This window comes from Pocillopora damicornis, chromosome 6 (genome assembly GCF_964200805.1).
Source record: "Pocillopora damicornis chromosome 6, jaPocDami1.2, whole genome shotgun sequence".
Taxonomy (NCBI): domain Eukaryota; kingdom Metazoa; phylum Cnidaria; class Anthozoa; order Scleractinia; family Pocilloporidae; genus Pocillopora; species Pocillopora damicornis.
The window spans coordinates 22,497,501-22,518,554 of NC_142675.1; the positions used below are offsets into that span (position 1 = coordinate 22,497,501).

The following is a 21,054-nucleotide window of genomic DNA, read 5'->3' on the forward strand; positions in this document are numbered from 1 at the left end:
ACTAAAGATACCTCGAACAACCTTGCAGCGTTGGCCGCAGAACTTTCCGACGTCCACTGCTTTGCCCTCGGACGACCTCAGCACGGAGTCAATAAGTAATAATGACGCTTCGCGACCGAGCGACTTCACACATATGGAAACTGGTGAACCATCACCCAGTTTGTTAAGCCAGACTGCCGTTCCTTTCGAAACGGATGACTGTGAGAGTTATTTTAGTCAATACGAAGATTATGATCATGAACAGGGCGACCAATGCGACCCTTTGAATGGACCTCGTAAGCCTTCAGAACTAGCTGAGATACTTGTAGACGAAGATTACCTTTTGATTTTCGATTCTGAAGAGAGTGCTGGTAACGAAAAAACTGATGAGCAAGGTAGGAGACCTGCGGATGTTCCCTTAAACAGTGGGGTACGCATCACTATGGCAGTCAATATGTTGTTAATTATTACGTTTGCTGTTCGACATAGTCTAACTTTACTCGCTCTTGTTGATTTGTTGACCTTAGTCAGCCTTCATTGTGCATGGCCAAATCAATGTGCGTCGTCAATGGATCTGGTGAAGAAATTTTTTATGAAATTAGAGAACCTCATCCGGTTTCACTACTATTGCTCTTTTTGCATGGAGTATCAAGGATTGTCTTTAGCAGATGACAAACTGTGTAAAAACAGAAGCTGCTCGAAATATCTCAGCAGTCCTGTTGCTTCTCGACAATTGTGTTCTACTGATTTAAAGTCTTCTTTTTTGGAATAGTTTTTGAACATGTATTAAATTTAGCGCTTTAAGTGTTTCAGTTTTAAAGGATCTGTGTAGAGATTTCAAGATTGCAGACTTGCAGGCCAGATTGTCTGTAATTAAGTTTTAAAGGTATACTTAGAGTATACTTTATTTTCTATGGCAACCTTTTCGTAAATTCCAAGGTTCAGAAAAGTATACTTGAAGTATACTTTTCCAATTCAAGTACAAAAAAAGTACATTTACCACAATTTGCTTAATATACTTCATTTATACTTTTTTGTTGAAGTTTAAATTAAGTATACTTCAAATGTACTTCGTTTCTGGAAAGTACAGAAAAAGTATACTTGAAGTATACTTAAAGTATACTGAAATTGTACAAGGGTTACTGCAAAATTTTTCTCTCCAGCCTGATGACCAGCTGCTTTTTCTTCATGGAATGTTGTTAAAATTGTGTGCAACTCAATATCACTTGATATTAGAAATTGTGCATTATTCTGCTCATTTTACCTGGTGTTTATGCTATCAGTTAGACCACACTTTGTAGGCCTGTCATACTCTGCATGTGTCCATATATGTTGTACAGATGAAAGGAAAAAGCTTTGATGATGGCTCAAAACACTCTTTGGGAAATACCAGTCTATTATATTTTTGTTTTGGATTGTTATGTTATCAGTGTGCAAGAATAGTCGAGTTACACAATCCAGGTTTTCTATTTAGCATGATGATTAGGTCAAAAAAGTTGGTACCAACCATGTATTTTTTTTGACATAATAAGCAAAGTCCATATATTTTCTTTTTAATTGTAGCAGTTTGATATCTCAAGTACAGAGCTAATTTAGCCTAACATATGAGTGATTTGTCTTTGTTATCATACGGTGGCAAACCTTTATGTCACAATCTACCTTTGATAGATATTTTGCGTGGAAGGTTGATTAGGGGCTGTTTGGAGGGTTGTAAAAATGAGGCAGGATCTCAACATTTTTCAGCATGAAAATAGAATACACCCTTCATGACTTCCAATCTGATTTTGAAATTCTCAATAGTTTAAGAACATATGATAAACATTATGATAGTCTACTATTCAAGGGACTTAATCTTGCAAAGGGTAAAAGTTCTTTGAGATCATGTGGTGATGCCCAGCAAGGATCTCTGAGGATGTAACCCTTGCATTGTGATATTATCACGATGTAACACTGAGGATTGCCTTGCCAGGAAAAATTTCCTGCGCATGAACAAACATTTAGACATAGTTTGATGCTGCTCTGGTTTTCAGATTTAATGAATGTAACCAAAGAAGTTTGTCCAGCTGGTTGCTGTGTGAACTTTAATATATTTTAAACAAATATTTATTTCAAATTTCTTAAATTATCCTCACTAGTGAACAAATGGAGAGGCTTTGACTGTACTCTGTTCTGTTGTAAAGCGCACAGGAAGCGGGAAACCATTACATTACGTGCAAACATAGGCATGTGTAGCATGCAAGAGTTAATTTGCGGCTGGGTGGGTTGAGGTAGGCCACTTTGTGAACCTTATGTTTTCATTTTTGTAACAGAAAAAAAGCATAACTTTCAAAAGAACGAAAATATCGTGTTACTTCACGTTAGGGAAAGAAAAAAAAGCCTAAATAATCTTAACTTGCACAAGTTCTTTGTGGTCTATTGTCTTTATTGTCTACATACTTCTGAGCAAAAAAATAAAAAATGCAACGGTACCACTCTAAATGTTTTCTCCTTCGCAGCTGTTGTCTGGTCTCGCCACCCAACGCCCTCTCAGTACCTTATTAGAGGGATAGCGCGCGTTGCGGGACGAGACCAAATAACGGTTGCAGAAGAGTCGGCTTACTGCCGTTCCTCTACCAGAGAGAAAATCAAAATTATTCACCTCAAAAATATGATTCGACGTAATTTGACTAAGAAAAGCAAACTAAAACTCTGTTGTATCTCCAATAGACCCTAACCAAACACATTTTGCGATCTCAAATGGGTGAAGATACTTTGAGCGAGAGAAAAGGAAATTTCAAAGGGGGCTCCTTGATTGGTTGTTGCCTACCTGGACGTTACCCCTTTTATGTGAAATATGTGATAAAACCAGGTTGTTTAGAAGGAATTGAAGTGCGATTGGGTTAAGTCCAAGGTGGCTGAAAGCGAATTTTATTCATAGAAAAAGTTAAAGCGCGCGAGAATTGCGTGGAAAATTCACTATCGGTAGCATTTAGTTCCATGTAATTTTTTTAAGAGATAGGCAGGTTGTTTATTGGGGGAATACAATTCAAGCACGTAAAAAATTGCCTACTGTCCATGTAGTGCAATGATTGGGTATGTTTTGATTGGACTTTAGTCGTTTTTTTTATGATACGTGACGGAATTCAAGTTGTTAGGCATGTGCGCCCCCCCCCCCATGACATCATTCGCAAGAAAACAATACCCAAACACTGTGATTGGTGCAAGGTATCCAAATTCCCAAAATGTGATATGACTTACGCGAGATACGTAGCCTAATGCGACAATCAGATTGATGAGATACATACCTTTATATGGCAATCTGTTGGTGCAAGATACCTACCCTAATGCGGCGATCTGATTGGTGCGATAAACATACCCTAATGCGGCGAACTGATTGGTGCGATAAACATACCACTCTACACACTGACAGAATTATTTTTTTTCAAGTAAAAAAATAACTAAAAAAACCTGCTAAGTTGCCATCCCTATTCTATACATGGTCTATAATCAAGCTGTCTCTCTCTCTCTTCCGTTTTCCATTTCTATAATGTTTTTTTCTTCATCTAAATAAAACCGAGTCTTTATCGCTATCTCTCATCACACAAAATTACAGTAGAACATAAGCTTATGAGCTGTACACTCTTTGAATGGTTTAAACCATGATGTTTGGTTTTGTCACATTTTAAACCTTCCGAAGAAATGGATTTTAAGATTGTGAACAGTTCGGTTTTTGCTTGCATCGAGACATTCGACATCACATCAACTTGGAGGAGTATCGCAACCGAAAAGAACTATTGATTTCTGAAGGTTAAGAGTCAAGAGGAAGACATCAAGTTAGTTCTAGTCCTTCGTTATCAGCCAGTTTCCTTACACAATGAAGTGAATTTTACCAGTTCCATTAACCATTAAGTTGCTGAAGGAAGTCGTCCTTTTTCTGTACCATAAACTCGAACGTTATATCCTTTACTCCCCTTTTTAGCACGGATCGAAACTTTCCAGCGTCGTCTGAAATAAGGTACAAGTCACCGTAAGGCTTCCCCGTAAATGTTGCTTTTACACGATCAAGAATGTGTTGGGGAATATTCTCACGCAGAAACTGCACATCAGACTCTTCTAAAGATATCTCTCCATTGCGGACACGAGTCTTCAAGATGACTGTTTCTTTGTCATTAAGCTCTACTTCCTTTTTCGGTGAAAATCGCCTCAAATTCTGATCAGGGATCCACACAAATGAACCATTACCGAGTTTTATAATTCTTACTCCAACCTCAGGGGTGTCGGAGTACTTAGATAACACTTGTTCAAAAATGAAATCGGGAATTTTAATTTCCGAGTTCCTTATGTGAATATCACCCCACTCATCAGATAACTTTCCATTATGAAAGATACCTCTCAGCACAAGGACAGGCAAGCGAACCACCAAGGATTGCGTTGGCAACTGTGGAATATTCGGAGGGCCCTTTTCAACAATCGTTTTCTCCGATCCGTTGGATCTCTCTCCAAATTGATGTGTATCAGCGGTTAATGAGTAAGCACAGAAATCTGGTTCTTGTGAGCCTCTTGGACGGTTCATCTGAGTATTTAGCTTGGAGGATTGCCTCAAAATCTTGAGAAAATCATCTACACTCACACCAAACTTCCCTTTGTCTAGCTCCACTATGGACACCTTTTCTTCATTTTTAAAGCGTCGCATTAATTGATTGACTTCATCTTCTTGCGTTGGTGATAGCTTCGTGGTTTTAAGACTGCAAACCAAGATGATGACTTTCACACCTGTCAAACGAAAATGGCAAAAGGATATTATTAACCTTGTTAATAGGTTTTGTCCCATCGGACATTCTGTAGGTTTGGAGAATTTAACACACTGCCCTATATTTTTACCTCTACCATGTAAGGTTTAATGCAAGACTGAATGCTGTGATTTTTCCGAGACCTTTTAATTGAGGCCGAGGTGTTCAAACGCAATCGCCATTTACCCTTATCCCACCCCAATACTGATAAGAAAAAAAAATGTAAAATAAACTTTTTAACGGAGTAAAGAGGTGAAACCCACACGTTATCTATCTTTCCTTGACCTTCCCTAACGGGCTTCTTTCAAGTTTTATCATTCTAAAAGAATAATAATTACAATAAGAGGCCACCAAAAAGCACCTTGCGACAAAACAGAAATCAAGAAATGACCATGAGAATATCCAATGAGACCTAAAGATGTCAATGGTGAAAGAGGAGATGGTTTAAAGGCTTCTGATTACACAGGATCTTGTGATGGTGTATTTGGCAATAACTAATGCTCTGCTGACTTACCAACTCTATCCACTGCAGTTTCGAAACATCGTCGGTATTCCTCAATTTTTTCTTTTTCAAAACCATCTTTTAGTGTAGAAGCATCCACCACTAATACACAAGATCTGAGTAGATTCTCCATCAAAAATGGCTCAACTTCGTCGGGTTCTAGGTTTTCAAAAGTAGGATCTTCTGATAAGCGAAGACTGGAAATATTTTTTTCCAAAATGTCCCTAACAACATCCATGGTTTTCAATGACGCGTGGCAGCCAAGAATCGCCAAATCTATAGATTAAGACAAGTGATTGTAACATTTAACAATTTCTCAACTTACAAGGTACAGTAGCTCAATGGCAAGCGCATATGACACAGAATCAACTTTTGTCTGTGAGTTCTAGAAGCCTCACGCTTTATTTAATCATCAATAGATTCTGACCCAAGTTTTGATATATCCTCCTTTAAATGGCGAGGGTGGTCGTTGTTATATATTCAAACAAATGTTTTGAATTTTGAGTGAGAGCTGGTTTGCTTTTAACTTCACCAACAACTTCCAATCTACCTTTACTGCTCACAACTCTTTAGAGTAAAAAAATTGAGATTGCTGAGAAAAATATCCAAAGATAGTCGTGGTATCAGCAAAACTTTTAAGTTTACTCTAGCTTGAGTTCAAGCTAGAGTAAACTTAAAAGTTTTCGCTGATACCACGACTATCTTTGGATATTTTTCTCAGCAATCTCAATTTTTTGGTCACATGAACCCTATTATGTGACCACGAAATCAACTGTGGGTGTCACGCTTTCGTGCAGCTTTGTTTCGGCCCTGGCATCAAGATGAGAAATTTTTGGACAATTCAACAACTTTCTTGTAGGAAATGCATTTTAATTTGCGATTGTATCAATCCAGTAATTACATTAAAGAGGTAGAGTCTTCGCCCGTGAACAAAGTGACTTTTAAAGCCCAATAGAACCCGATACTATTATCTTCGGGGAGGAATCGCTAACAGTAATTTACAAGTATACACGCTTCCGCATCGCATTTTCTCGTAAAAAAAACTATGATAACTGGGAAAATTACCACTTCAAACCAGACACAAGTAGGTCTTCTATAACTGAGGTACTTTTTGACCGTTGAATTAGCAGTAGTAAACAAGAGTACTGTTTTGTTTAAAAATGAACTCAAATGTCCGATAACCTTGCATGCATGAACACAACAGCTTCAGCACAATAAAAGGATGATCCAAATGTGTACTAATCCAAATTTGTGACCTCTAGAACTTTTCAATATCTGAGGTATTCAATTTTTTCAAAGTTTTTTACGCTTTCAAGCAATATAATTCGTGGACCGACCCGTTCCGAAAAACGCTCGACCCCTTTAAGTGAGGGCCTACCTATAGAATGGTGTGTGCATCTGTAAGTGAGAGGAGCGGAATTATTCTTCCCTAACCTTACTTCACAAAAGACAGTATTCTGCTTTTCTCGAAGACCGAAGATGGTTAGCGCAGTTACGAGTTTCTTAGGTTGTGCGCTCGCGATTCCCATTCCCCGTTTCCCGCGTCTCCGCTAGGAACGCCTAGGACCTTGATGCAGACAGCCGGAAGCTCGAGTAATGACTGACTACTATACAAACCAATTTAAAAATAGGGTACCCATTATTCACAAGGATATCCTGCTGAATCATTACCAGCAATAAAGGCTTAATCTAACCTTTGGTTTCTCCAGGGCTTGGAGAGAAAGTATTTCCAGAACTGTCGCGATTCTTGGGAACACTGACTCCAGTAGGATGATTATCGGTTTGCTTTTCTTTAGCCGCTGCCATTGTAGCGGTGAGTTTATCATTATACAAAGAACTTTTCGGTGTCCGCAGATTTTCGAATTCTGTAGATGTTGCCTGAGGTAGAGATTTGGGGTTTGTTTCTTGAACTAGACGTGGTGGCTTATATTCGAACTTCAGTCCTTTCTTGTTTGGATCACAGTGATGCAGCAGAGCTTGTTCATGAATCGCTCTATGCTGTTTGTGCCAAGAAAAGATAAAGCTCTTTCGACCATCAAGATACTCTTCGCTGAACTGCGAGGAAACTTTTCTCTTCGCCCAACGTGAAATTAACTCTCGATTCTCTTCGTCGGGGCCCTTGTAGTTGTCATCTCCCCCTATAACTACGATGACATTTCCTTCTGCGGACAAAGCAAATTCAAATGTAACGCAGCTTCAGAGTTTTATGAGTATCATTACTTAACAATAGGATGTTTTAGCGAATGACCCAGTACAAGTCTTTACTTAAAATCATACGACAAAAATCCCCGTATGAGGGCCGTACGCCATGGGGTGAGTAGGGCCAGGAAAAGTTGGACAACGCCACGAACTGAAAACAGAGTGAAAGGAAAAGAAAGAGACGGTCGTGTGAAGAAGATGCTTCTTAACTGAGTTAAGTCGGTCCGCTCGTCATGAACTCCAGGCAAATATTTTCCCGTCCGGCCCTCCACCTCAGCAAATAAGTTCATCCTATTCCGATGTTTAACGTCGCTTAGAAAGCCAGTTTGGTTTAAACAGTCAGTCGGCCATGGTTAGCCGTAACGTAAGTGCATCCTGAACGATGCCGCCCAGAAACGAGCAGTTTGGGTCACGCAAAAGTGCTCAAATACCTTGGAGATCGGTCGCGTACAAAAGTGCACAAGTGGCCACGAGTGACCACTGTGTAAAAAATAGGTCCGCTCTACGTACGTATGTCTATTACAAAATTGAATGAAGGTAATATTAGATAATTGCATGCTTACAGCTGTACTGCGCTCAAGTCTTTTTGGAAGGTATGCTGAGTAGATATTAATGGGTGCATAGGTTTACCAAAGTGAGGTAGTTTTCAAGGACGTTATTTGATGAACTATTTAACGATGAATGAGTTGTCAGTAATTGGATCCTTGTGTTTCCGCAAAGATTTCTGGGATCACCACAGGGCAAACATTGCAACTCGCTCGGAAGAAGTGTATGGCGTGAGGTTGCTTCGACTTCAAAAAACGATTTTGGAGAGAGATAGATGCTTCTTCGCCGCAGTTTTATCATAAATGGATTAAGAGAATGTTTATACGAAGGAAGAGTGAGTTTTTGTTAGCATTACCACGAAATATGGTAGAAACTATACCGATTCACTTCTCTCCTTGCGTAAGGTCCATAATACAATTGTAAAATCGTTATCCTGTAATGGTCTCGACATATTACAAAATTAGCCTTAAATCGCACGGATGTAACTCATCTAAGTCTTTTCAGTTGTATTTTTGTATGTACAGCCTGTTTTTATACTTGTTAACGTATCAATAAACTATTACTATGTCCGAAAATATACCTCCTCAAAGTAGAGAAGTCGCCGTCAGAGAATTGGAAATTATCTTTACCGAGCTGTTAATCTTCAGAAGGATGAAATAAGCAATGAGATACGAAAGGATATTCCTAGGTCAGGTGATAATTCGAGAAAAATCAAGGCTTTTGAGCTGCCACTTGTCTCCTCGAACTCCTTGAAGGATCTTGTCAAGAAAAGCAAGATCACGGGAACTGCGGCTGAGAATATGGACGTATATATATTCAGCTGTGTGTCTCTCCTTAAGCGACCCATTTGTATCTACTCATCGTCGCCTAAGAAAAGGTTCAATTTTGAACCGATTAACGAAGCAGGTTCGTTCTTATTGATCACAACAAAGAGGCAATATAGGTTTTTTTATCAGTTATATATCCCGATAATATTTAATGCTAAAGCACACAATTTCAAACTCCCGCTGCCTCGAGATAATTTTTGTAGGTTCTTTTTTAAGCTAAGGAAAAAGCTACATGTAGACCTAACACAAGTAAATAATACTGAAAAGGCTCTATTGCGTTATTTATTGGCGATTTCAAACTAATATCTCTAAAGTTCGAGATCATTACGCGATGTTAATATCACCAAACCCTTGAGAATGGAGAAAAGTTAATCGCTCGATTTCACGACATATTTCACGGTGTTCACTACATATTTCACGGTTTTCACTACATATTTCACGGTGTTCACTACATATTTCACGGTTTCCACTACATAATTCACGGTGCTCACTACATATTTTACGATGCTCACTACATACTTCACGGTTTTCACTACATATTTCACGGTTTTCACTACATATTTCACAGTGTTCACTTCATATTTCACGCTTCACCCTTGTATCAATATTACCTACACCCATTTCTGATAAAACAGCAGAAAAAAAGCAATGATATATCACCAAAATCGTCTTTCTGACGTCGAGACAACCTTACGCTATACAGAGTTGCAATGTTTGCCCCTTGGCGATCCCAGAAATATTTGCACAATTTCGTGGTCGTGGTGATCCCAAAAATCTTTGCGCAAACACAAGGATACGATTACAAGCAACTCATTCATTAGACTACGAGATTCGAGTTTTCTAAGCAAATCGATTCACGGTTGGGGTTCTCAACTAATATGAAGTAAAACTAAAACAAATTACGATTACCGAAGAGAATTTTGCAAATATTAAACAATTGTAAATACAAGTCCTTATCAATAGCGATTTAGTAAAAATTTTGATGATAAGAATTAACGGTAGGATACGACTTTTCGACCCAACTTCGGTCATTTTCAAGTGAGTGGTAATAATTTAACGATGAATATATATAGGCGTGTAAGAAGCGTAAAAAATGTTTGAAAGTGTAAACGGACATCAAGAACATACAAGGAGAAGAAATAATAAGAAGCTAATTAAAAACAAATAAAAACCTTATTAAAAACCTTTGCAGGAATTGAGTTCGACTGTACATTGCGGGCAGGTCTCAGTTCTTGAATAAAAAATATTTCATAAAGTAGGCTGTCAAATTTTGAAGTTTGGTCGAAACGTCGTACTTTTGCCGTTAATTATTAGCGTCAAAAGTAAATACAAGTTTAATGTATAATCAGCTCTTGGCTATTTTGTTTGAAACAAAAAAAAAGGCATGCGCAGCATGCAAGTTATTTTTATCTGGCTGGTTTGAGGTGGGGCACTTTGAGTACCTAATGTTTCATTTTTTGTAACAGAAAAGGACCATAACTTTCAAAAGAACGAAATATAGCATAAATTCACCTTAAGAGAAAGGAAAAAAAGAGCCTAATTTATCTGAACTCACACAGATATTTTGTCGTCTATTGTCACTATTGTCTACATACTTCTAAGCAAAAATAAAATGCTTTGGTGCCACGCTTACTGTGGTCTCCTTCGTAACCTCTGTTTGGTCTCGTCACACGACGCTCTCTATTCCCCGTTGGAGAGGGTTGTGCCCAAGTGTAAAATGAATTTCAAGTCAAATTCATCTAAAACTGGTTATATTTGTATAGGTAATCAAATGATTTTGAGTGCAATTTGCAATAAGTAAGCACGAATAAATTTTTTTAAAGACTAAAAATTGCACTCAAAATCATATGATTACCTATACAAATATAACCAGTTTTAGATGAATTTGACTTGAAATTCATTTAAGACTTGAATATATCAACAAAATTTACTGAAGTTTCTCATGTAATACACTGCCAAAGTATGATTGGAATTTCTTAGAAAGGAACAGTCTCTATTTTCATGATATTTGTGTTTGATTAGAAGTATTGTTGACGAGGTCAACCATTGTCTGAAAGACTAAAATAAAGTCATCTTTAGGTGGTCATGGGATAACATGATTTTAATTCACCAAATTGACATTTTCCCTTTGTATTTTCAATGATATTTAACAGCATGTATGACTGTAAGAAAACCTTGAGGCAAGTTTTTCTTGAAAATATAGAATGGTCATCTACCACATATACAGAATTTATACAATTATATAAATGAGATTAACCTGTGCCTGTGATATTTATTATATTTTTTCATAAAAATTGCTATTATTAATAAAGAAATCAAACCTTTCTTATTTGAACACCAACATACCACAAACCCTTTGCTTATTACCAAATAGTGCCTGTTTAGTTTCAGCTTATTTGTCATCTGATGCTCATAGCTTGTGTGCTGTGCTTTCAAATAGGCAGTGGTAGGTAAATGACCAAGGAAAGAGAAGATATTCTTGGAAAAATTATTCCAATGTAGTATAAGACTAAAGTGGAATGCCAAAAAGTAAAAAGCAAAGCAGACTGTCATAAAAATTGGGCAAAGTCAATTACATATGCAAGCTGTACTTCAAGTATTTTCCAAGCTTCTTGAGATCCTACAAACAAGAGGCTATAGGCTAAATAAGAGAGAACAAAATGTAAATGTTTTCATGAAAAAAGTGATTCTAAGGAGTGAAAGGCTAATTTGAAGTGCAGAAAAGTAAAATGAACAAACTGCAGTAAAAAATTGGGCAAAGCTGACTACATATGCAAGTTGTACCTCTGGCTGGTAGTTCTTTCTAAGCTTCATGAGATCCTACCAGCTAGAGGTACAAGACCAAATGAAAGATTCTAAAGGGTGTAAGACCTACAACTTGGAGTACATAAAAGTAAAATGTGGATAAAACCATAATAAAAATTGGGTAAAGTCCACTAAGTATGCAAGCAGTACCTCTAGCCAATAGTATATTCTAACCCCCTGACATCCTACCAGCTAGAGGTACAAGACCAAATAAAAACAAATAAAATTATACTTATTCTTGATAAAAGTGATTCAGAGGGGTGTTAGACTAATTTTGAGTGCAGAAAAGTAAAATGCGACGCAAACCATTTTAAAAATTGGGCATAGTCGACTAAATATGCAAGCTGTACCTCTAGCCAATAGTATTTTCTAAGCCTCTTCAAATCCTACCAGCAAGAGGTACAAGACCAAATAAAAAATAAATCTTAATGTACTCTTGTAAAAATTGATTCCAAGGAGTGTAAGACAACAACTTGGGGTGCAGAAAAGTAAAAATGTGGAGCAAACCATTGTTAAAATTGGGCAAAGTCCACTAAATATGCAATCTGTTAGTTTAGCCGGTAGTATACTCTAAGCCCCTTAAGATCCTACTAGCTAGAGGTTCAAAACAAAATAATAATAAATAAATGTATATCTTTTCTTGAAAAAAGTGATTCAAAGGAGTGTAAGACTAATTTGAAGTGCAGAAAAAGTAAAATGTGTAGCCAACTGTAGTGAAAATTGGGCAAAGTTAACTAGATATGCAAGCTGTACCTCTAGCCGGTAGTATTTTCTAGGCCTCTTAAGATCCTACCAGCTAGAGGTACAAGACAATAGAAATTTCATCTTGGGGATCTTTCCAATCAGTAGCACTATGACTATAAATTCAGCAAAATTTCCCAGAATTTAAACTCAACAATGTTTCTTCACATGTAAAGCATGTAATAATGTTCATGTAAGGTTCAATCATATTGCTTGACTGTTGATAAATTGTAAATGATGCTACTGGGATCAAGTCTGATATGTTGCTATAGCCAACAATTTCCGATAATCACCAGACTTGGAAACTCGTCAATAGTGCTCTTTGGGCATACCCCTAGCCGGTAGGATTTAGGCACAACCATCGGAGAGAAAGCGTGTTGCCTGACAAGACCAAATAACGGTTGCAAAAGAGTCTGCTTACTGCCAGAAAATCAAAATTATTTGTCTACAGTTAGTTGCCTTAAAAATGTGATTCCACGTAATTTTACTGCGAAAAGCAAACTGAAGCTTTGTTGTACCTGAAATAGACCCTAACCAAACATGTATTGCAATCTCGAATAAGTGAAGTTACACTGAACAAGAGAAAAGGATAAATATTTTAAAAGAGGGCTCCTTGATTGGTTGTTGCCTATCTGGACTTTGCCCTCAGTGAGTAAAATATGTGATAAAATGCAGGTTGTTTACAAGGAAATTGTCTGCAATTGGGTTAAGTCCAAGGTAGTCAAAAGCAAAATTTATGAGTAGAAAAAGTCAAAATACGGGAGAACTGCGTGGAAAATTCACTATCAGTAGCATTTAGTCCTATCCGTCAACTTTAATCAAACAACAGATATCAGTTTGAATATATGCTAATCTACTTTCCCTTTCAATTCGATGTCTGTGTGAACTTTGTTGGAGGAAACATGAGACAAATTTTCCATAACTTTAATAAAATTGTCACTGCCTTTCCTTAGGAATACTCTGTTTACCCCCCAATAAAGTATTATTAGGAAAAATCTTGACCGCCAGCGGAACATGTAAAACGCCACCATGGTTTTCAAATGCCCACACAGGTTAGCCCCAGACTATTTTACTTCGAAATTCTCTGAAGACACCACAAGCTACAACCTGAGGGACTCCGAGAACAATTGAAACGTAACGTTCGAATACCTGACGCACACATTTTTTTCAAAACTAGTTTTAGTTGTAGTGGCGCCTCATTGTGTGATGGCCTTCCTTGCGAGGCTACGTAGGCGGAATCTCTTGGGTCGTTCAAACGAGAAATCAGCAAAGATCTCTAAGGCACGGCAGTCATGGCGGTCAATTCAAGAAAACAGAATACAAAATTTTAACTTGTCTAGTCCGCTTCACCGAATGATAGAAACACACACACACACACACACACACACACACAAGCAAACTGGGTTTAACTTGAAAAACGCACTGAAATTGTCACAAGATTCTTGGAAACAGTTCCTTTTATCTTATCTGTCGTATCACTAAGCATTCGCGAGAAGTTTGCTCCTGTCTCGATTTAGGACAGGGAAAATAAAATCAAAATTCAGAAATAAATGTAAACACATTGCCTAACATCATAAAACTGTGGCAAAACATAAAATTTTGATTGCCAACAAAAGAAGGAAAAACAGATTATCGGAAACGGTTTTAGTCGCTTCCGCTTGAATCGTCCGCCGCTTTAGTTATAGAAACACATCGCGTTAGTTTCATACGGTTGGTAAACTTTCATTAGCTACAAAATTAATGTTGGAAGGCAGCAATTACAAACAGGACTACGACTGAATAAAGAGAGACAAAAAACCCAGTCACAGGCCGATTACATGTTGCTTTCATGAAGGCTACGTAAACCTTTGTGCATTTCTGTTCCAAGTTATTATAAAGAGGCGTTCGAATGAATGCACCTCAATCATTGCAAACTCCATCTTCCCCATAAAGTATTAATAGGCATAATTGAAAGTATCACACTGAAAAACCTCAAGGAAGGCAAATCTACCCAATAAAAATACTTCCACTCCTTACCCGTTTCTTTCAGTAAAGCTTTGTACATCTTAGCGTAACCAATGCCAGCTTTGTCTTCGTTGATCGACAGTCGAGATTCATGTGCGTGAACCACGAAAAAGGCCATGTCCATCTTTAGGGTTGGAATTTTGTTGACCATTTCGGACATTTGAGCAAGTCTGAATGGGTGCTTTCCTACAAGCTCAACATGGATGCCACAGTCCTCCAGCAATTTCTTCGATTCTTCCAGTAATTTCTCAACAAGCTCTAGCTTGTAAGTGTTATCACAGTTGAAAAGGCGAACTCGCTTTGTTGTCTGCAACATCTTTTCTTTGTGAGCCATTTATTTCGCTTTGAATGTAGCGGTAAAAGAAAACTACAGAACTTAACACTTCACATTTGTCAATGGGTTCTGACGAAATCGACTGCGTAATGTTTCCGAGAAAGCCTGTCACTCTTCTAGATTGACTTAGGTCACGCAAATCCCTAAGTCACACAAGTTAGGAAATCGTTAGCATCCTAGCTGTTGCTTGTAGATCCTCTACAAGCAACAGCGTCGTATTTGATAGAGGATAAAAGTCGAACTCACCCTGGAGCACAAGAGATGAGTTTATCGTCACTTGGCGAATTAGTTCCTTGTCAGAAGGAAACATCTGTAAAATCACGTGATTGAATTCTAGGAAAACACATGAGGTCACTTGAAGGGAAAATTCCCATCTTGCATCTTGTCTCACACTCGATGCCTCTATCTTACACGAACAATTCCACTTGTGCTGGAATAAGAGTAAGCTCGTCTTTACGTAAATCTTCAAAATGGGGGTAAGTTTTACAAGAATTTTGCCTTTTTTTCAACAACTTCTTCTGCAAGTTTTGACTTGTCATTTCCTTTCACCGGTGCTCGAAATGTGCGTGTAAAATGTTATATTTTTCATGCGGATGAGCTGTGACACTAATATCAATCCCTCCAAATGGAACAATTTCTTATAGAAAAGACATTAAGTACGGGGTTAGCTCTCGGCTAACGGTACAAGCCGAAAGTTTAACCTTCGCAGAGGTAATGGTTTTTAAACTTGTGCAAACTGCGGGCGAAAATCGCCGTTTTCTCAACCGAAATCTTTAGAGGAGAGATTTAAGATTGTTCGCTTCTCGGAAACTGAAAGTGAATACTTTCTACATATCGATTTCTGAACTTTCAATTTCGTAAAAAGAATTAAAGCCAAGTTGCATAAAAGAGAATGTTGAAAAGAAAGGACGAAAATTGACAAGTTTCGCCGGCATAATTTAAGTTTCTGAATTCAAATCGCGGTTTCTTCTTACTTCCTGTAACTTCCGGGAAAGGAGAAAAACTGCACCTTTCACTTTGGAAGCTTTAAATCCATCTGGTTCTTAAAAAAGGTAAAAAAAAAAGCTTCCTGACCGGGTAGAAACTCCTAATTTAAAAATATTTGATCTACCATAATAAAAGGAATTACATTTTTAACATTTCCACTAACTTAGCCCCCAAAATCGTCGTATATGTGCATTGCAAAGGGAAAGCAAGGAAAGTGAAATTATCTTAAAATATATCATTCTCCGGTTTACTTGAACTGTTGGATTTACAATATCTTTACCACTAGCTAAGGGAATTTTATGCTTTATCTCTCTCGTTCATAGCCCGGCAGAACACAATGCTTTGTCGATGAAAAAAACGACTGCACAACATTTCCGAGAAAGCCAGTCAGTTGTTTTGATTGAGTAGAGTGGCGCAAATTTTAAAACATCACGCAACACGAAAACTCAGAACAGGTCACAAAACATCTATCCCAATCGATTTCCACAGAAGATAGCGGCAAGAATTAAGAAATCTTCACACTTCATGAAAGCGGTCAATTTAAATGAGAAAACATCTCATTTAAATGACATGAGAGAATCGACCTACTTAACGGTAGTGTGAGACTTTTCAGTCCTGAGTTTTATTTCTGCTTGGAAACCACCAAAGAGCAAGTTCATTTATGATCTAGTTCGTTTATGACCTAGTTACGAGTGATATGATCAAGAGAAGTGGCTCTGACTCAAAGTGGTGATCTTAGTGATGATCTAACTCTAAGCGAATCTCTACGTAACTCTGATTGACCCTCCTAATTTGATTACTATGGTACATGCTTATATATTCATTATTAGTACATAGACATGAGTGGGCATGCTGGCCAATTGACCCTTTTAGATTAAACAATGTTGTCAGAACAGAGAAAGATGTTTTTTCGTCTTGTTACGAACGTGGGACAAGGAAAAATTCTGTGACCCCATGAGGAATCGAACCTGAGACCATCGGATTCCGCGCTCCGATGCTCTACCACTGAGCCACAGACTCTACGGTGAGCGAGGTCTATTACGAAGTTCATGTAACACGCGTCCTGTATACTGTTAGGGTCAGCAATGTCGATAGCGTAATGCTTGTAGATGGAACGAGAAAGACGGTGAGTTTTGAGCTCGGTAAAGAAATAGAGCAAGATTTTTTTTCGTCCTGTCACGAGCGTGAGACTATGAAAAAATTCTGAGGTCCCATGAGGAATCGAACCTCAGACCTTCGGATTCCGCGCTCGGAACACTTACACAAGAATCTCACAACTAAACAACAACATAATTTATGCTTCTGATCAAACAATCAATTTTTTTACAGCCAAAGCCAAAACAAGCACCTTTGTATGAGTTCAAGGCAGAGGTCAACAGACAAATTAAGCACGTCCACAAATGGAAGTTAGACAAGACAGTCACAATCAGGGAACTCACTGTGATAGCTAAAACTGAACTAAGTTTGGACTTTGAACTCAAATGTTAAGTAAATACAATCGAACCTGCATTAAGCGCTCACCCACGGAGAATGGCCGCTTAATACAGGTTTACCACCTTAACACATATTGCATAGATTAGGGTATTATAAAAAACGATAAACATAGCCACGTTCAGCCATAGTTGACCACTCTATGAAAAGAATTTCACTCGAAATACTATTTACGTTGATTTGGGAGAGTGTATAAAAATTACTTGAAAAATTATTTTTAGTTTTATTTCCGTGGTCCTGCTTCAGTGACCGTTTGATACAGGTGGAAGATATAAAAAACACTGAATTTAGACATAGCAAAGGGAGCATGACCGCGACCACTTAATATAGGTGACCGTTTAATAGAGGTGAAAATAATAGTGATTAAGGGGAAACAAATTAGGAACTTTGACATCTGACCGCTTAATACAGGGTGATCGCTTACACAGTTTCGGCTGTATAAACACAAAAATCATAATCAACGAAATACTTCACAACACTGACATTTGTTACGTGCACAAATCAAGAAAGAATTTGAGACCCTGAAAAGATTCGTGCCTCAGATCCTGCGATTTTGTTTTTCTTTTAGTTTGTCTAGGCTCTTGCATGAAGGGTGCTATATCAATGGTCCAATTTATGACTCATGATATTGACGCTAAAGTTTTTCTTCCCCTCTCCCTAGAGTGGTTCTAGTCAAGAGACTCACTACACGTATGTGGATAACTCAGAAACAGAAAGGCGTGAAGCAGAGGAGAAAGAGAAAAGACGGCTGGAGAATGAACGAAAACAACGTGAGCACGAGGAAAAAATGCGTATAAAGAAAGAGAAGGAAGAAGAAGAGAGGAGACGAAGGGAGCAACTCAAGGAACAACGGCAGAAAGAAATAGAAGAAGAAGAAGCCAGAAGACAAGCAGAAGAACAGAAACTTTTGGAACTGGAGGCCGAACTTTGCCGACGCCGAGATCAGTTGTTCAATTACAAGTTTGGAGACAAGACCAGGCTTGACAATTTTATGGGGCTAAACACTGATGATGTAACCCAGCTCAGGATCGGTGTGTTTGGCCCCACGGGATCAGGGAAGAGTTGCTTCATCAACACGTGTGAACGGGCGGTAAGGCAAACAGAAAAAGGATCCGCCCCGGACAGCACAACAGGACAAGAGGGAACCATCACACTCCAGGACTACCTGCCAGAGATGTTCTTCCGCTTGGTAGACACCAGGGGCTTCTTCAACTACAACTCCAACGAGAACATCGAGTTTCAGAATATCCTGTTCGGGAAAATTCAGCCCGGAGATAACATCGTTCGCCCTGACAATGACGAAGACAACACACAGGAGTTGCATCAATGTCCAGCATTTGAAAAAAAACTGCATGGAATCATTATTGTCGTGATGGCTAACGACCCAAGACTCACTGAAGGTGCCTTGAGGGATTACCTGAAACCAGTTCGAGATGTCCTAAGAAAAAACGGTATTGTATGAATCTGCGTACAATAAAGTTTATGAATCCCACTTAAAGACCCAGCTCAGCGTAGAGTCTCTGTGGCTCAGTGGTAGGGCATCAGGGCGCGGAATTCAAGGTCTGACGTTCGATTCCTCATGGGGTCTCAGAATTTTTTCTTCGTCCCACGCTTGTGGCGAAAAAATATCTTGCTCTGTTATTGTTTAATACCCACAGAGGAACACTGAAACCGGTCAATGACTTAAAAAAACGGTGCTGGCCTACAGACACGAAGTAATCAAATGGTAGAGGACAGTATGTGACCATTTTCATTTGTTTTTTTTTTAACAGGAATCGCCCCAATAACTGTTATAACTCATAGGGACAAACTGAAAACTGAAGACGATGAGAAGGACGCTTTTGACGAGGCATCAGCTGCTACCGGTAGCTCTCCTAGCCACACTTTCTTCATGTGGAACTACACCAAAGAAAACAAGGAACGTAACCCTGAGATAGAGCAGATGACATTTGACATCTTGCACTATGCTTTGATGACCGCCGAACGGGCTGTCAAGATCATGAAGCAAAAAGAGAAAAACAAAAGAGAGGATGAGATGATGAAAGCCCTCGAGGGAGTTAATATCAGTGGACAAGTGGCACCTGATTCCGTTGATGGTAAGCTAATTAGAATAGTGCATGGTGCATGTTGCAATAAGACATTGAAAACGAAGGCCTCTGCTGTATGAGTCATCGATTCCGTGCAATTTATATCATTATAAAATAATTCAAATAGTACGCGCGCTCTGATTGGCCATAAAACCATTGTGCATGAGCGTATGTAAACACGGTTTTCGTTCCTCTTTCATTAGTTATTTCATAAAAGAAATGTAAAATGGTTTTTGTGTTTACATAGCCTGATGTAAACACGCGGAAGGTTAGGAGAAAACGAGATAAGCGTAAGAAACCACGACGCTAAGCAGAGTGGTTTCCAGCTTATCGAGCGTTCTCCCAACCTCCCAAGTTAAACACGGAAACCATTTTACATTTTTCAATTCAAAACCGTGCTGAAAGGCACCAAATTGTCGCTAATGCAGGGGAGGAAAATTAGTTTGAGAGCGGGCATTAAATAGTATGAGCTACAGGTGTAGCTCAGGGGAAAACGTTCGAGGAGAATTCTGAGGTAGAAATGATTTTTCATTATGCGTAGAATTGTTTTTCCGTACATGAAGCTGAAAACTCGCTGTATATTTTTATACCGCACTAACTTGCATTGCAGGCATCCCTTCAGGGCGGGCTAAAGTTACAAGTTCGCGATCGCTTATAAAGCAATTATCAGACCAGCCATCTTTGATTTGGAGTAAGAGTCTACCATGGGGGTAGGGGGTGGGGGAAGGGCGAGAAGACTCGGTTATCCTCACTCCCCCACCCCTACCTCTCTACATATTTTTGACCGTCGACCGCCCCCTTGGTACAAATCTCTTTCTCTCGCTAGCCTTCCGCTACCGTTAACATCAAAGATCGCAGCCATGATTTTCGCTGAGAAAATACAGAGCACTCGCCAAAATTACGCCTGCTCTACAGGCCAGTACCGCACTGGCAGCATAACTTCCTCACTTGGCACTGACTGACCGCAAAAACTAATTTTTCGTTGCTTTTTCGCTGGGTGCCTTAGGTTTAATAGCCACTAATCAATATCTTGCATATTTTGTACTCTTTTTTTTGGCTCTTATCACCGCGTTATTAAAATTTTGTTAGCTAACTGAGTGTGTATGAATTAACAAAATGTCCTCATCGACATTAAAATTATTTTCCCCACAGCTTCGGTGGAAGTGTTTTTGCGTTTCCTCCAGAAGGAATATCAGTGGTCGACAAACAGTATCATGACGGCTTCGAGCAAGTTGGCCAAAGATGACATAACAAGTGTAAAGTTATTAGCCATGAGCTGGAGTGAAGTTCGTCACCATTTTCCAGCTGGTATGAGTAGAATGATCGAGAAGGAACTCAGGAAACGAGGCATGATCTCATGAACAATTGGGTGGCGTCTGGACACGGACTCAACGCACAGGAAACCGTAGTTTCTTGAGCAAATTTGACTAATTTTTTTCTAACGTTTAAGGGGCAATAAATAGACTAATGCTGGGCACACAGTTGTTTTTAAAAGACAACATTTCATTTCTGATGTTTAGGATAAAAATATATTGAATGTAACATTGTTAGAATCATGAAAAATATTTTGACTACAGGTTCATAGGTTTACTTGCTCCCTGCTGGTGTTTCAGAACGTAAAAGTTTATGAAACCATTACTATATACTTCTCATATAGTTTCATCAAGAATTGCATCTTTCATAGTAACTAATAATTAGTGATTAACTACGATAATATGTTGCCCTTCTACTTAGGGGTGTTGATTAAAAGCATTTGTCCTTCTGTTAGTGATCGTTGAATCTT

General features: G+C 38.6%; 2 protein-coding genes across 2 annotated transcripts; one reads left to right on the forward strand and one right to left on the reverse strand.

Moving 5' to 3' along the window:
- Positions 1-3,718: 3,718 nt before the first annotated feature.
- LOC149044485 (uncharacterized) lies at positions 3,719-14,987 on the reverse strand. Its single transcript, XM_089208481.1, has 4 exons — positions 14,385-14,987; positions 6,945-7,412; positions 5,263-5,526; positions 3,719-4,731 (listed from the first exon to the last, which is right to left on the reverse strand). Exons 1-4 carry the CDS (start codon positions 14,704-14,706, stop codon positions 3,857-3,859), a joined length of 1,929 nt encoding a protein of 642 aa, XP_089064607.1. The 5' UTR covers positions 14,707-14,987; the 3' UTR covers positions 3,719-3,856.
- LOC113685136 (uncharacterized) lies at positions 14,852-21,038 on the forward strand. The gene is made up of 4 exons (XM_089208448.1): positions 14,852-15,182; positions 17,846-18,635; positions 18,957-19,280; positions 20,424-21,038. The coding sequence occupies exons 1-4, from the start codon at positions 15,177-15,179 to the stop codon at positions 20,630-20,632; spliced, it is 1,329 nt and encodes a 442-aa protein (XP_089064574.1). The 5' UTR covers positions 14,852-15,176; the 3' UTR covers positions 20,633-21,038.
- Positions 21,039-21,054: the final 16 nt, after the last annotated feature.